Genomic DNA, 14,111 nt, shown 5'->3' with positions numbered 1-14,111 from the left:
TCATGTAGCAGGGGCAGGCAAAGATGGAAAGAGATGGTGCAGAGAGAAAGAAAGGTTCACAGGAAAGAGGGACAGAGGGAACAAAAATAAAAAAGCCAAAACAGAAGAAAAGAAATGGAGAGAATGAAAATAAAAGATGGAACAAGTGAAAGAGACAGGAACAAGGAAACTGCAACATATAAGAAACAAAAAAGGACTACAACATAATCATTTAATGTATTAATATCTCTACACTGTATTGAATTTCCTAGACACAACAAGGAGAGTTAAAAGGAGAGATGAAAACATTTTGCTTAACACTCCTTTAAACCAAAGCAAAGAATTTGGATAAAACATGACCCAGTTCTGAACCATCCATGAAAAATAGCTTGGGAAATCAAAACCCGACAGAAGAGCCTTTGCAACACCCTTTCATTTCCCCATATCCATTATCATCATTTATGAGTTAAATTAGAAATATGCAACATACTTCACAGATGTTGTCCAAACTTGATCTCTAAATATGAGATGTAACAAGTGAGGGTAATAAAGTGGGGGGTAGTTACAATAGCATAACCTACTGGTTCTCACAAATTTTTCTTTAACTCATTGCATGCAGGCAACATAGCAGAAATGAGTTTCTAGTGAGGATCTGAAGGAGAAGGTAGTGGCTGGTAAGCATGGTTTGAGAGTGTGTTGAAAGAATGCAGGACAACATGAAAGAAGGCAGAGACAGTAATGGATAAAAGATGAAAAGTGCATCAAGACTTGCATCATTACTGGAGGTGGAGAGAACATGTTAGTAAATGTAGGTCAGGGCACAGTGTCTCAAGAACCTCCAAAACCAGAATAACTTTGAGTCTTTTCATACATATTTAGTAGAATGTCATAATGCTTCTGCTTTGTTTTGCGGTTCTTGCACCACAAGGCCCACGAGGTGTTAATTATATAACCACAAGTGTCCTTCAGATATGCTTACATGCAATTTCATATGACAGTTATAAAATGAAATACTGTTTGTGGCCATTATAGGCAGCTGCAGAAAAATAGTTAAATCTTAGGAACTGAATGTTTAATTCTGTTCTGCTTAATGTCTGAAGAGAATTAATACTGTATATTTAGTATTATGTAATACTCAAATCCACAATAGCCCAGTTAGCTGTTATGATTATGATGATACTTACTCTTGTTAGATTGCATATCCTGAAGATTCTGTTTATTACATCACAATCCATTGAACAAGACATGCATTCCACTTGAATAGGACCATATCTCAGCATTCCTTCTTCAGGCCAATACTGTGGACAGCCCTGAACAAGAATAAAATGTATATAATTAAAATTTAAGTTGCATCATGAATATTGTAGTATTTCATTATTATTATAACACACTTTATAGTACAGTAATAGATATGTTAATTAATACTAATTAGTTATTGAAAAGCAAAGCCACAGGGTACTTACACTGTAATTGCAATGAAACTGCACTGTACATTCACCCTATTACAAAGCATAACCACCCTGATGCATTAATTTGTTCACAAAACCCCCATACATGAACACTAACCTGTGCTAAATCAACTTCATTTAACATTACAACAGAGGTACAGCCATAGTCATACACTAATCTCCAGAAATCTTTCACAGTGTTTGGCAAAGGATGTTGTGTGACAATGAAAGCAGCTGGTTGCCTGTAGCTCTGTAAAGAGAAGAAGTGAGTAGGGGAATATTAGTAAAGAAAGCACTGAACAACGATTATGCAAAGTCTGGGCCTCTTGGCAACATAACTAAAACAATGTAGTGGAATAAAATCTAGCAGTTTTAACCAGAACAACTATTCAAACAATAAGATATTTAAAGTGGAAAAAAAACCAACAGGTCACATATGCATAAATCTCCTTTAAATTAATCACTTAAAAGTTGAGCCCATTGTTGCCTGTTTTGCTGAACTGGTGCTTATATTACATGCATTCATCATAGTTTCAGATTATTTTAGAATACTAGCAGAGATGTATTAACCCCATTTTACAAAGGGGGATACTGAGGCACAAAAATATTGATTTAACCAAGTTCACAGAAGTAGTCTGTGACTCAGCCAGAAACTGGACCTAGATCTCGAGTCCCATGATGGTGTGATAACCACAAGGCCACCTTTCCTCTTGTAACTGATCCTAAAGCTTTTTTCTTTTCTTTATAAACCTCTCTTTGGGCTGACATCAAAAAGTTTTCAAGTCTTAAAAAACACTTTTTAAAATAGTTTTTTTGGAGAAGACTTTGGGCATTTTAGATCCCCTCCCTGCATCTCTTGGTTGGAGTTGAACTCAGGTTGTGAGCATTGCTAGGTTGTCACTAGTGGAAGGAGTCAACAGAAGATCAGCAAGTGACTGTCATGTACAGTTGCCATCTGGGAAGAATGATAGTCTGGGGGAGGGAGGGGGAGCTGGCAGTTATTTTTAAAGGCAGAGAAGGCTGGTAATTAGGGGCTAATTCCCACTGGTAAGGACAGAGCTGTGTAGTTACTGATGTACTCAGGCTGCACTATCTCCTACTGCGACTGGAATACTCCTGAGAGGACTGGAGCTGCTCTATCTTCTGATGGCTGCAGTCCATGTGGCTGCCACTGGGGGACTTCTGGCCCTGCAGCACATAGACTGATGGCAGCAGAGAGGAGGCACAAAGCAGTGCAAACAGGCTGCAATGGGATTAACCCTCCTGGAGGCTGAGAACAGGGCTGTTTGTACCTACTCCCTGCAGCCTCCAGCTCCTGGAGTCCCGGGAACACATGGTTTGCAAGTAGCAGAAGAAGGAGACACAACACAAGCGATACCAGCTATTATGGGACTGTTACATCAGATCACATTTTGGGGGCATGGGAGTGGAGATTGAAAGGGATGGGGTGGCTTGGCAGGACTTCCTATTTTCCACCAACAAATATGGAATTGCTACCCACAAATTGTTAGCCCAAAGCTCAGATGAGCAGTATTCATTTCTGGACCAGTGACAGATTTGAAGATGCTATATATTGTGACTATGGAGGAATGGAAATTGGAGATTTAATACAATACTATTAAAAAGGGGGGTTCCCAGCTTTCCAGAGGATCACAGAAGCACCGAGACATCTAAGATATCTAATGTTGTAAAGGAACAACAAAAGTTAGTGGATTTTAAAAATGTTGCCAAGACTCCCTCTCCCTTGTTTGTTAAGACCACTTTACTGAACACTACAGGAAGAAAGAATTACCCTTTCTTTAACCAGCAAGAGTTCTCTCTCATATTACACAGGTTTTCATGGCACGTTACACAGACAAAGGAGATAGTCTCTTACATCCATAAGAGCAGCATTGATATAGTTGCTGCTCTCCCCATCAATAGTAATTAAGAAAGGCAGACATCTGTCAGGTGGCAGCATATCCATGAAGCGATTCTTGTCATGATTCCTTGGCAAGCAGGCTATGCTGCAATCTTCAGCTTGCAGCCGAGGTGTCACAGAATTCAGGGTCTAAACAGCAGAAGGAATCAATATCATGTTATAGTGCATCTTATATATAGTGTTCCTGAAATTCATTCTTTTATTTAAAATGTTGCAACGTGGGAAACATGAAAAATCACAAGCAAACAAGAGCACGTGTCTGCTTGAGAAACTTGACATTTTTTCAGTTAAAATGAATGAAAGCTCAGGTATGAAGACGCATCAGGAACTGCTGAATGGATCCTCTAAATGCATCCCCCCTAACATGCAATCCAAAAGGAAGAAAATAGAATATTGTGAAATACATATGAACTGTGTCTCACTTGCTTAAAATGCAAAATAAACCCCCCATCCTGCCAGTTCAAGGTCAGTACTGTTCATTATAGTCAGCAGTCTACTGCAATTATAATCTAAGAAGGGTATTTCCTATTTAAAAGTGACCTTGTAAAGTACATAATAAAAGAAAAGGGTGTTATATTATCTTAAATACAAGAAAGGGACAAAGGTTATGAATTTGATATGAAAGTCTTTTTCCTTAAAATAAATTATATGTACCTAGGAGGCAAAAAAGTTGCTATTCTATGAAGAGATACCAGTAACTGTAAATACCTGAAATTCATCTTTGAGATGTGAAGAGTTTGTCTGAGAGTCTATTCTAATCATATCAAAATATGCAGCTTTGAATTCACAGACAGGGATGGCAGTTTCTCCACATAAGCAAGCTTCCAAAATGGCATCATGAATAAAGATGTACTGCTCCTACCAAAGAGGAAAAGAAAAAAAAAACCCAAGCAATTTAAAAACAAAATAAAATCTTACTTTCCTTCAAGATAAGCAGATCTTCCCCCTCTATAAATCTTATTCAAAGCAGCTTCCATCAATGCATTGGATATTGCTTTAGCACCTTATGTACAGTACAATCTGCCTAACTGGGATGCAGTTAATCAGTATGTTTCCCTGAGAACCAATTTAAGTCCAGCGATAGTAAGAGCATAAGTACACTAATTTGCTTAATGGGGGAATTTTCAGGAGATTTTGTGGTGCACAGGTCAGTGTGGGAGACAGTCTCATGCTGGTTCTGCTTATTTGCTTCCTTAATAGTAGCTTTCAGTTCCGTGATACATATAGAAAGCATATACAATGCTTCAGGCACTACCTGCTCCTAGCAATTACGTGGCATATTTCATGCTACTTATATGCATGTGGACTGGTATACCTAGTGTCTCATACCTAGCACTGGGCAGACAATAGACTCAGCACTATGCCAATACAGGAAATGCCGCGTCCTGATTTTGTTGGCCTGTTGTGAGTCTGCAGCCCCCAGTCAGCTGCATTACTATTCCAACAGTATCTTTTGTCAAATATTACACAACACTCCAGGCCTGTTGACAGCGGACAGCAAAAAGGGCAACTGACCAGGTGCCTGGGCGATTTAAAAGGGCCTGGGGGCCCCCGGGGCCATAGTAGAAGTGGTGGCAGCTGGGAGCCAGGGCCCTTTTAAATCGCCTGGGCAGGCCACAGGACTCCGAGGCATGCGAAACTGCTTTGGGCCCCACGCTCTGGGGGACCTCCTGGGCTGGTGCGATAGGCCAGCGTGGGACATCCCAGAAGTGACAGATTCATCACTTCTGCCCTGGGCCCCAGCCCCCCAGAATTTCTGACGGCGGGCCTGCAACACCCACCGTATGTTGTCACATCAGAGAGTTTGTAACAGACACAGTCTCTGCCCACAAAGAATTTAAAATCCAAGGGTAGACAAGAGGTAACAAACAACTGGGAGAGTAAGTGGAGGGGACAATGAGAATGACAGTAAGATTATGTGGTGACTCAATGGTGTGAATGCTTCATGATGGTAGCTTTTATTACTTCGTTATTAGAGAAAACGGTTACTAACCTTTCTGTGTTCTTTGCGATGTGTTGCTGCTCATGTCTATTCCATGTTAGGTGTGTTTGTGCACCACATGCACCATTGCCAGAGATTTTTCCCTTAGTGGTATCTGTCAAGCCAGCTTTAGCACTCTCTGGTGCTGTGAACTTATGCGCCGGTTTAAAGAGTACCGCCAGCTCTGCATCCTCTCAGTTGCTTCTTGTCCTTAACTCTGACAGAAGGGCAGGAGGGTGGGTTGTGGCACAGACATGAGCAACACACCTTGAAGAACAACAGTTATGGAAAGGTTAGTAACTATTTTTTCCTCTTCGAATGCTTGCTCTTCTCCATTCCATGTGAGGTGACTCACAAGCAGTACCCCAGGAGGGGGCTCAGAGGTCATGGACACGCTGACAGCAACACCACTCTCTCAAAATCAGTGTTGTCCCAGGCCTGCTGGGTGATGGTGTAGTGAGATGCGAAGGACTGTGCTGATGACTAGGTTGTGGCTCTGCAAATGTCCTGGATTGGGAACTGTGACAGCAGAACTCTGCTGACGAAGCCTGGTCTCTTGGCTGGCCTGATTGACATGAAATTGTGTCAGGAAAGCCAGGTCAGGGCCCAGCTGGACCTTGTCCTTGAAGAACTCCATGTGAGGCAGTTCTGATGTAAAGCTCTTGATTTCAGAGACCCTTCCGGCCAAGGTGATTGCAACAAGGGGCATGATGCTAGCGGCTTGAAGAGGGGACCTGAAGGGCCATGATTCATTTGCTGTGTGTGTAAAATCCTCACCACAGGCTCTGTCAGCAACTTTTCACATAGGCCCAAAGTCCAAAGCTTGGTTTGAGCTGGGGGCCTAGTTAACAATGAACAATATTGGCTGAGAGAAGCTGAATAAACCAGAGACAACCTTGCTTCTTATTAGATAAAGCATAGTCAGCAGAACTCCAGATGGGGAGCAGTAATTGGTGTCCTTGAAATTACGGACATACCAAACATTGGAAGGGGCCTCAGAATGTCCGCTCCTTAGCGCAGGAAGGAGATCGTGAATACTCTCCCCACATACCAGGCTAGAGTTCATGGAGAGGCCCAAACATGTCAGTATGAGATATGACATGCTCCCTTCCATAGATGCATCCCCCACACCAATGTTAGCTTTTAGGAACACAATGGGGCACCCTGAAAGCAATTTCTATTGCCATGTACTTTTCAATGTCTTTCTGCTTTCATCCCCAGGAATGTACCTGTTGGACAACCAGAAGAGCTACTTGATTCCTGTGGACCCTAAATCAGGATTCAACTTATAGAATGATAGAATATCAGGGTTGGAAAGGACCTCAGGAGGTCATCTAGTCCAACACCCTGCTCAAAGTAGGACCAATCCCCAAACAGATTTTTGCCCCAGATTCCTAAATGGCCTCCTCAAGGACTGAACTCACAACCCTGGGTTTAGCAGGCCAATGCTCAAACCATTGAGCTATCCCTCCCCCCATATACAGTATGTTGTATGTTAACCTAAAACCATGGGCGGAGCCATTATGTAATATTTTAGACTACTGGCTTATTGTGCTTATCTTGTCTTGCTGCTAGAACCTATCCAGGGGCTCGGGACCTCCCATCCCGTCGCTTCTCTCCGCCCATGAATACCCTATATAATCTATTGTAATCAAATGCTTATTAGGCTCAGAGGCACTGACAAGCAAAGTGACACTCTGGCAGCGCTGTGCGTAATAAACCCACATACTTGACTACACGGTGTCCATTTTGTTCCTTTGGGAGAAAAGTTTTTGTCAAAAGGTTTTGACAGAACCAGGTTTAAATCCTATGGGAGGATTGGCTCATGGACCAGAGGACAGAGCTTCTCCAGCCCTTTGAGAAACATACAGCTATCTTGTGGGAGAACGCTGACCTGCCGTTCACCGGTGGGTGGAAAGCTGAGATGGCTAAGTGCATCTTGATAGACAAGAGGAATCAGGCCCTGTTGCTTTAAGTGGAGCAAGCGGTCCAACATAGACTGAAGGGAAGATCGAGATGGAGAGAGAGCTCTTTGAGATGTGCATCTTGAGAAGCGCTTCCATTTGGCCAGGAAGGTAGCCCTGGTGGATGCCTTTTTACAACACAGCAAGACCTGATGGACCTGTTCTGAGCAAGCCTGTTCTTCTGAGTTCAGCCATGCAGCATCCATGTAGTTAGGGACAGGGAAGCGAGGTTTGGGTGAAGCAACCTGCCGTGGTCTTGTGAGATTAGGTCCGGGCTGAGTGGGAGCGAGAGTGGAGCTGCTACTGACAGATCCGGGAGCACGCCGAACCAGTCAGAATGAATTTTGCCTTGTTTGTTTGACTTTTAGGAGGACCTTATGAACCAGAGGGATTGGAGGAAAGGCATAGAATTGGAGCTCTGTCCATGGGAGCAGGTAAGCATTGGAGAGGGAGCCTGAGCTGTGCCCAGACAGCAAGCAAAACTGATGGCATTTTTCTGTTCTGTCTGGTAATGAAAAAGTCGACCTGGGGAGGTCCCTGCCTGTGGAAGATTAACTTGGTGACCTTCAGGTGAAGGGACCACTCATGGTGAGAGGAAAGGGATCTGCTGAGGTGATCTGCCAGTACATTCCAGATGTGACACCTCAAGATGAATGGAGTACTTTGTACAGAAGTCTCAGACAGATAGCCTCCTGACAAAGAGCTGAAGATTGGGCTCCTCTCTGCTTGTTGATATAGAACATGCCTATGGTATTGTCTGTAAGGACTTGCATCACATCTCCTGAGATCTGGGGAAGGAACAGTTGGCAAGCTAAGTGTACTGCCCTGAGCTCCCTGAGGTTTATGTACAGGGAGAGTTCTTCTTGGGAACAGAGGCCCCGAGTCTGAGGTGGGCTCCCCACCCTAGGTCGGACACATCAGAGATTAAAACTACTGATGGTTGAAAGGTAATAAAGGGCAACCCCATCATTACCAATCTTGGGTCTTTCCACCAGTGCAAGGAGGCGAAGACTAGGGGAGTACTGGAGTCCAAGTGGTGTCTGCTTAGGGAGTATACTGATGCTACCCAGATCTGGAGGGGTCTGAGGCACAGACTTGCATGCTGAACCACGTAAGTACATGCCATCATGTGACCCAGTAGCTTGAGGAAAACTCAAGCTGCCCTAATTGTATGGACCATAACATTGGATATCAGGTCCAACATACTCCGGAATCAGGTCTCGGGCAGAAAGGCCCTGGGTTGGGTCAAGTCAAGCTATTCTCTGAGCCAGGACAAAAGTTGACTTTTGCTCTTTTATCAGCAGACCCAGGGCTTGGAAGGTGGTATGGACTGTGCTGATGCTGGAGTGTGTGGAAGCTACTGGGTTCTATTGTTCTGGATGGGTGGGCTCCAGTTTGGGAGCAGGCAAAGAGCTGGCATAGCCTCTGTGCTGTGTGCTCCTGGCTCCATAGTACTGTTCTTATTCAGGAATTCCTCTCACTGTGGATAAATAGTTATCTGCTGCCGGGGAGGGCGGGATGGGTGACTGATTAAGATGATATTGCTGTATTGATTACAGAAATAAAATTCTGACTTAATGCAGCTAAGAAAGCATTAGATCCATTGCAGATAAACTACCATACCTCTGTTTGTACCATGTTGATGCGACGTGACCGTAAGGCTTTGACACAATTGTAGATATCCACAACACCTTCTCTTTCTGCCATGTCTAGCATGATGTCAATCACAATGTAACAGCCAGTTCGTCCAGCACCAGCACTGGAAAGAATTAGCAAATAATTTCAGAGTACTCCCCACAATCCAGAAAATCTACCTCTCACAAATTTAGCAAACTCTATTTGGCATTTACAAGTACACACTTGGAACATTAACCTAAGTTCTCACACGTATCTTTCCAACCATTACAGAATCTCCAGTTCCCCCCTTTATTCCTCAGGATAGCATTTAGACAGACATGAAATGTATACAACTCAAACAAAAACTTTTCAACAGATCTCAGATTATGTAAAAACAGTATCAGTGAGGTTCCTTTTTAGTAACTCAGAACATTCCTTCATGGTCCAGAAACAAATTGTAGTAACAGACTTGTTAGATGACAGAGATCTTCAGGATCACTATGCTCTTTATGGAATCACTTCAAAACATATAGGACTTATCTTTATTCAGAGAGACTAAGGAGGACTATTTTTTTCCAAGGGACAATTTCAGGTAAGAAAATTTGACTGTGAAATGTAGACTCTCCTTTATACTCTGGTTTAGGCAGTTAACCATCTTCCGGTACAATATCAGAATTGTATGGGAGTCTCTCCTGGGTTTTTACATAGCTATTATAGATATTGGAAAAGTGAATTCCATGCACAGCTTGGCTAACTCTATGTGCAGAATGTAGTTAACACATTTGATGGATTTGCCAAGAAATCATATTTCAGTGAACTGTGCCCCATAACGGAAAATTTGCAAAACTTACATGGAAAACAACACTCTTTAGTTGTTCCCACTCTATCCAATATTTCAGAATGTTGTTTCACTGGATGGATCTATTTGTTGCCATATGTTCAATTAAATATTCTACTCAAAATTATATTTCACAAAGGCACATTTTAAATGTCAACATAGCTGTAACAAAATACCATCCTAGTACTCTGTCATAAAATGTTGCCATAGAGCACGTTAAACGTTAGCCTAAATTATAACAAGGTTTGGCTAACAGTTCTGAGGAAAAAATATCTGTCCATACCAATTGGGGAAGTTGTACTAGAATTCAGCTATGTTTAAACATTGCTGTAGCTAGCCTAGTTCTGCTTCCAGGGTGGACAGGGCATTGAAAGAGCAAATTCATTCCCAAAAATTAAACAACAACAAGACAAACCCCACAACTTCACAAGAGACTACTACACAAGCTCACGTATAAAGTTGTAGAAAATTCATCTACCTCTTCTCTACACACCTGCAATGTACAACAATAGGCCCAGCACTAGGAGGGTTAGACAATTTGACACGACGTATAAATGAAAGGAGGCCTGTGGCATTGTAAGGAACTCCATGATCTGGCCAGCCTGTGAAATGGAACTGTTTAAGTTCACGGATTTCATTGTAACCTCTCTGCCAAAGACAAAAATAATATTTTGAAAGAGGTTATTAAACTCGAAATATTCAACACCCAAAATATTCTCTGAGTCAAGCAATGACAATACTGCTAGAATCTACATACTGTCTTCTCAAACTAATTTAAGCAAAGAACATGGCATTCTATGTTTAAAGGAAAACTGATTTTACAATGGAATATAAACACGGCTATTAATAAATTGCTCGTTCATCTTTATCACATATACATAAAAAGAGGAGAATCTATACTAAACTGCCTGGCATCTTATCCCATAAGTCTTATATAGTATAATGGTGCCATAGTGTGATATTTTGATAATGTATTGCAAATCTGAAACACATAATACTTATATTTGCTATTAAAGTATGCTAGACCAACTGTTCTAATAGTTTTTAGAGTCAACACAAAAATGCATTTTACTGATATTTCTATATATAAAATTATGATTCTCCAACCTGTGCAGACAGGTGTAACAGTTCTACCAGAAGACTACAGCTGTTCCACACCAGCTAGTATTTGCTATCTCATATTCATTTATGTTATACTCTTAGCCCTGGTCTAAACTATGGGATTAGGTCGAATTTAGTCGCATTAGGTCAATTTAAAAATGACTGCGTCCACACAACCAACCCTGTTCTGTCAACCTAAAGGGCTCTTAAAATTGACTTCTGTACTTTTCCCTGATAAGTGGAGTAGCGCTAAAAATCAACCTTTCTGGGTCGAATTTAGGGTAGTGCAGATGCAAATCGACGGTATTGGCCTTCGGAAGCTATGCCAGAGTGCTCCATTGCGACTGCTCTGGACAACACTTTGAACTCCTATACACTAGCCAGGTACACAGGAAAAGCCCTGGGAACTTTTGAATTTCATTTCCTGTTTGGTCAGCATGGTGAACTCGGCAGCACTCAGCAGCACAGGTGACCATGCAGTCCCCCACCAGAATCGTAGAGCGTAGAATGCTTCTACGCTCCCCATATCATCTCCATCCCTGAGGTTATTGCAGATTAGAAGGTGAAAAAAATGCACTGGCGATGACATGTTTTCCGAGCTCATGCAGTCCTCCTGCACTGACAGGGCACAGCTTAATGCATGGAGGCATTCAGTGGCAGAGGCCAGGAAACAATTAAGTGAGCACAAAGAGTGGAGGCAGGACGCGATGCTGAGGCTAATGGGGAAGCAAATGGATATGATGACGCATCTGTTGGAGCTGCAGAAAAGCCAACAAGAGCACAGACCCCCGCTGCATTCACTGTATAACCGCCTCCCCTCCTCCCCATGTTCCACAGCCTCCTCACCGATATGCCCAAGAACGTGGGGGGGGGGGGGCGGCGGGGAGAAAGAGGCTCTGGGCATCCAGCCACTCCACTGCAGAGGATGGCCCAAGCAACAGAAGGCTGTCATTCAAAGAGTTTGATTTTTAGTGTGGCTACAATAAGCAATGTGGCCTTGTCTCTCCCTCCTCCCCCACCCCAACTGGGTTACCCTGTCCATTATCTCTCTTTTTTTTAAATAAAGAAAGAATACATGGTTTCAAAACAATAGTTACTTTATTTCGAAGGGGGGAGGGTGGCTGGCTTACAGGTCATTAAAATCAACAAAAGGGGCGGGTTTGCATCAAGGAGAAACACAGACAACTGTCACACCAAAGCCTGGCCAGTCATGAAACTGGTTTTCAAAGCCTCTCTGATGCGCAGCACGCCTTGCTGTGCTCTTCTAATCACCCTGGTGTCAGGCTGCTCATAATCAGACTCCAGGCGATTTGTCTCAACCTCCCACCCCCACCATAAACGTCTCTCCCTGACTCTCACAGATATTATAGCGCACACAGCAAGCAGCAATAACAACGGGAATGCTGGTTGCGCTGAGGTCTGACCTAATCAGCAAACAGAACCAGCGAGCTTTTAAACATCTAAAGGCACATTCTACCACGAACTGCTTCTTACTACTGTCCAGGCTTCATAAGCCATGGGACCAAGGAGTAGGCTGGGGTAGGTGCGACCGTGCGATGCTGCCATGGCATGGTGTTTGCACGGGTAACCCAGGAAAAAAGGCGCAAAACAATTGTCTGCCGTTGCGTTCACGGAGGGAGGGACGACTGACCACATGTACTCAAAACCACCCACAACAATGTTTTTGCCCCATCAGGCACTGGGAGCTTAACCCAGAATTCCAATGGGCAACGGAGACTGTGGGATAGCTACCCGCAGTGCACCGCTCCGTAAGTCGATGCTAGCCATGGTAGTGAGGACGCACTCTGCCGACTTAATGCGCTTAGTGGGGACATACGCAATTGACCGGATAAAATCAATTTCTAAAAATCGACTTCTATAAAATCGACCTAATTTCGTACTGTAGACATACCCTAAGTAATGAACAAGTCAGGGTATTGGAGCAACATTAACTTCTGTAAGGGTCAGGACATGCCCCAGTGAATGGAAGATTGTTAAGAACAAGTTACTTGGGTCCAGCGAACAGGCTCATTTTTAAGGTCAGGAAGGGAAGTGTACAACACCAGTCAAAACAAATTATTGAAGTACAAAAGCTGTGGGTATATGAATGATTGGGAACCAGTGATGTAACACATTCCTCCTATGGTAAAATAAATTCGGCATTATGGAATTGTTAAATAGGCAGAATGATTTGGTATTGTACTTGTGAAAGACACTGTTTAACAAACTGAACTGCAAAGTAGCAATATTCTGATGATGTCTTTCAAAGAGCTTACCCTTTCAAGGGTGAACGTCCTGACTACATACTCTGCAAGTGGCTCCATTTCCACACAAGTCACTTTGAAGTCCCCATAAACTTCGGTGTCATCAGGCCAGTACTTATAGCACTTGACCTAAAAACAAAATTCAAAGGCCCCTTAAAGCATATGAAAGTGAAAGCATGTCAAATCGTAACTTAACAATTTATATCACAATTACTTTCAAAATGATGTAGTCATATGAACCCTACTGTGGACCAGATGCACCAACTGTCAATCAAGTACTGTGAAAGCTGTTCATAATGTTAGTGTTAAGTGTTTATGCTGATTTACACATCTCTCCACAAAGGAGAAATAATCTTTCTGAATTAGTGAATCTGAATTCTATAGTTTTCTAGTAAGGAAAGTATATTTTTCACTGGTTTTAATTAATGCAGTGGGATGTTTTCCATTTCAATAATTATGCTGTTGTAAAGCAATCTCAGGTGTTTTATTAAAGTAATTCTCAAGAGAGTGGCTAATCCTAAAATGCAAAATAATCTGCTGATTTCCATCTGCTGTTAAAGATGATGTGCACTTGTTGTCTAGTCAGCTAGCTGTGATCATCTGAGCGCAGAGTAATATACAAATGTTTCTTATGAACTATATTGTATTATGGATTGAGGCAGCATTGTTCCCTATTCATTAAAATAACATGGCAACAGCCTGATTCGTTGGGTCTTTTCTTTATAAAGCAGCCATATTATATAATGCTACTTCATGTTGCAAGGATATATGAACTCCCCTTCATTCCCAGAGTTAAGGGTGTTTTTCAAAAGACTTTTCTGTATTTTCTTCGGCAATGATAAACAGCAGTTTGAGAGGCTATTCTTAGAATATAACATTTTAAAAATAAAGTTTCCTTACCCGTCCAACTTCAACTAAATTTGTAACCATCACAACACAAGCTGACTGTTCCTGCCATATCATTCTCCAGAAATCGTACACTGTTTCATGGACTGGAC

General features: G+C 42.4%; 2 protein-coding genes across 14 annotated transcripts in view; one reads left to right on the top strand and one right to left on the bottom strand.

Annotated features, from left to right (window-relative positions):
* Nucleotides 1-14,111, bottom strand: part of PTPRK (protein tyrosine phosphatase receptor type K) — a 616,176-nt gene that overhangs the window by 7,433 nt on the left and 594,632 nt on the right. For 6 of the 12 annotated variants that reach the window (XM_050949447.1, XM_050949436.1, XM_050949438.1 and 3 more), the window contains 8 exons: nt 14,014-14,111; nt 13,126-13,242; nt 10,227-10,396; nt 8,917-9,052; nt 4,057-4,206; nt 3,304-3,477; nt 1,546-1,677; nt 1,164-1,289 (listed from right to left, as the gene is read on the bottom strand). In XM_050949447.1, coding sequence (XP_050805404.1) covers nt 1,164-1,289; nt 1,546-1,677; nt 3,304-3,477; nt 4,057-4,206; nt 8,917-9,052; nt 10,227-10,396; nt 13,126-13,242; nt 14,014-14,111 — 1,103 coding nt within the window. The remainder of the gene's footprint in view (nt 1-1,163; nt 1,290-1,545; nt 1,678-3,303; nt 3,478-4,056; nt 4,207-8,916; nt 9,053-10,226; nt 10,397-13,125; nt 13,243-14,013) is intronic. The other 6 variants (XM_050949449.1, XM_050949439.1, XM_050949442.1 and 3 more) reach the window with 1 other exon arrangement.
* LOC127049284 (uncharacterized) overlaps nt 1-14,111 on the top strand; it is a 225,808-nt gene that overhangs the window by 86,820 nt on the left and 124,877 nt on the right. The gene's annotated exons all lie outside the window — the stretch shown is intronic.

The sequence above is a fragment of the Gopherus flavomarginatus genome, chromosome 4 (genome assembly GCF_025201925.1).
Source record: "Gopherus flavomarginatus isolate rGopFla2 chromosome 4, rGopFla2.mat.asm, whole genome shotgun sequence".
Lineage (NCBI taxonomy): Eukaryota > Metazoa > Chordata > Testudines > Testudinidae > Gopherus > Gopherus flavomarginatus.
Note: the sequence above shows the minus strand (reverse complement) of the source record. Positions and strands in the feature narration are given on the sequence as shown.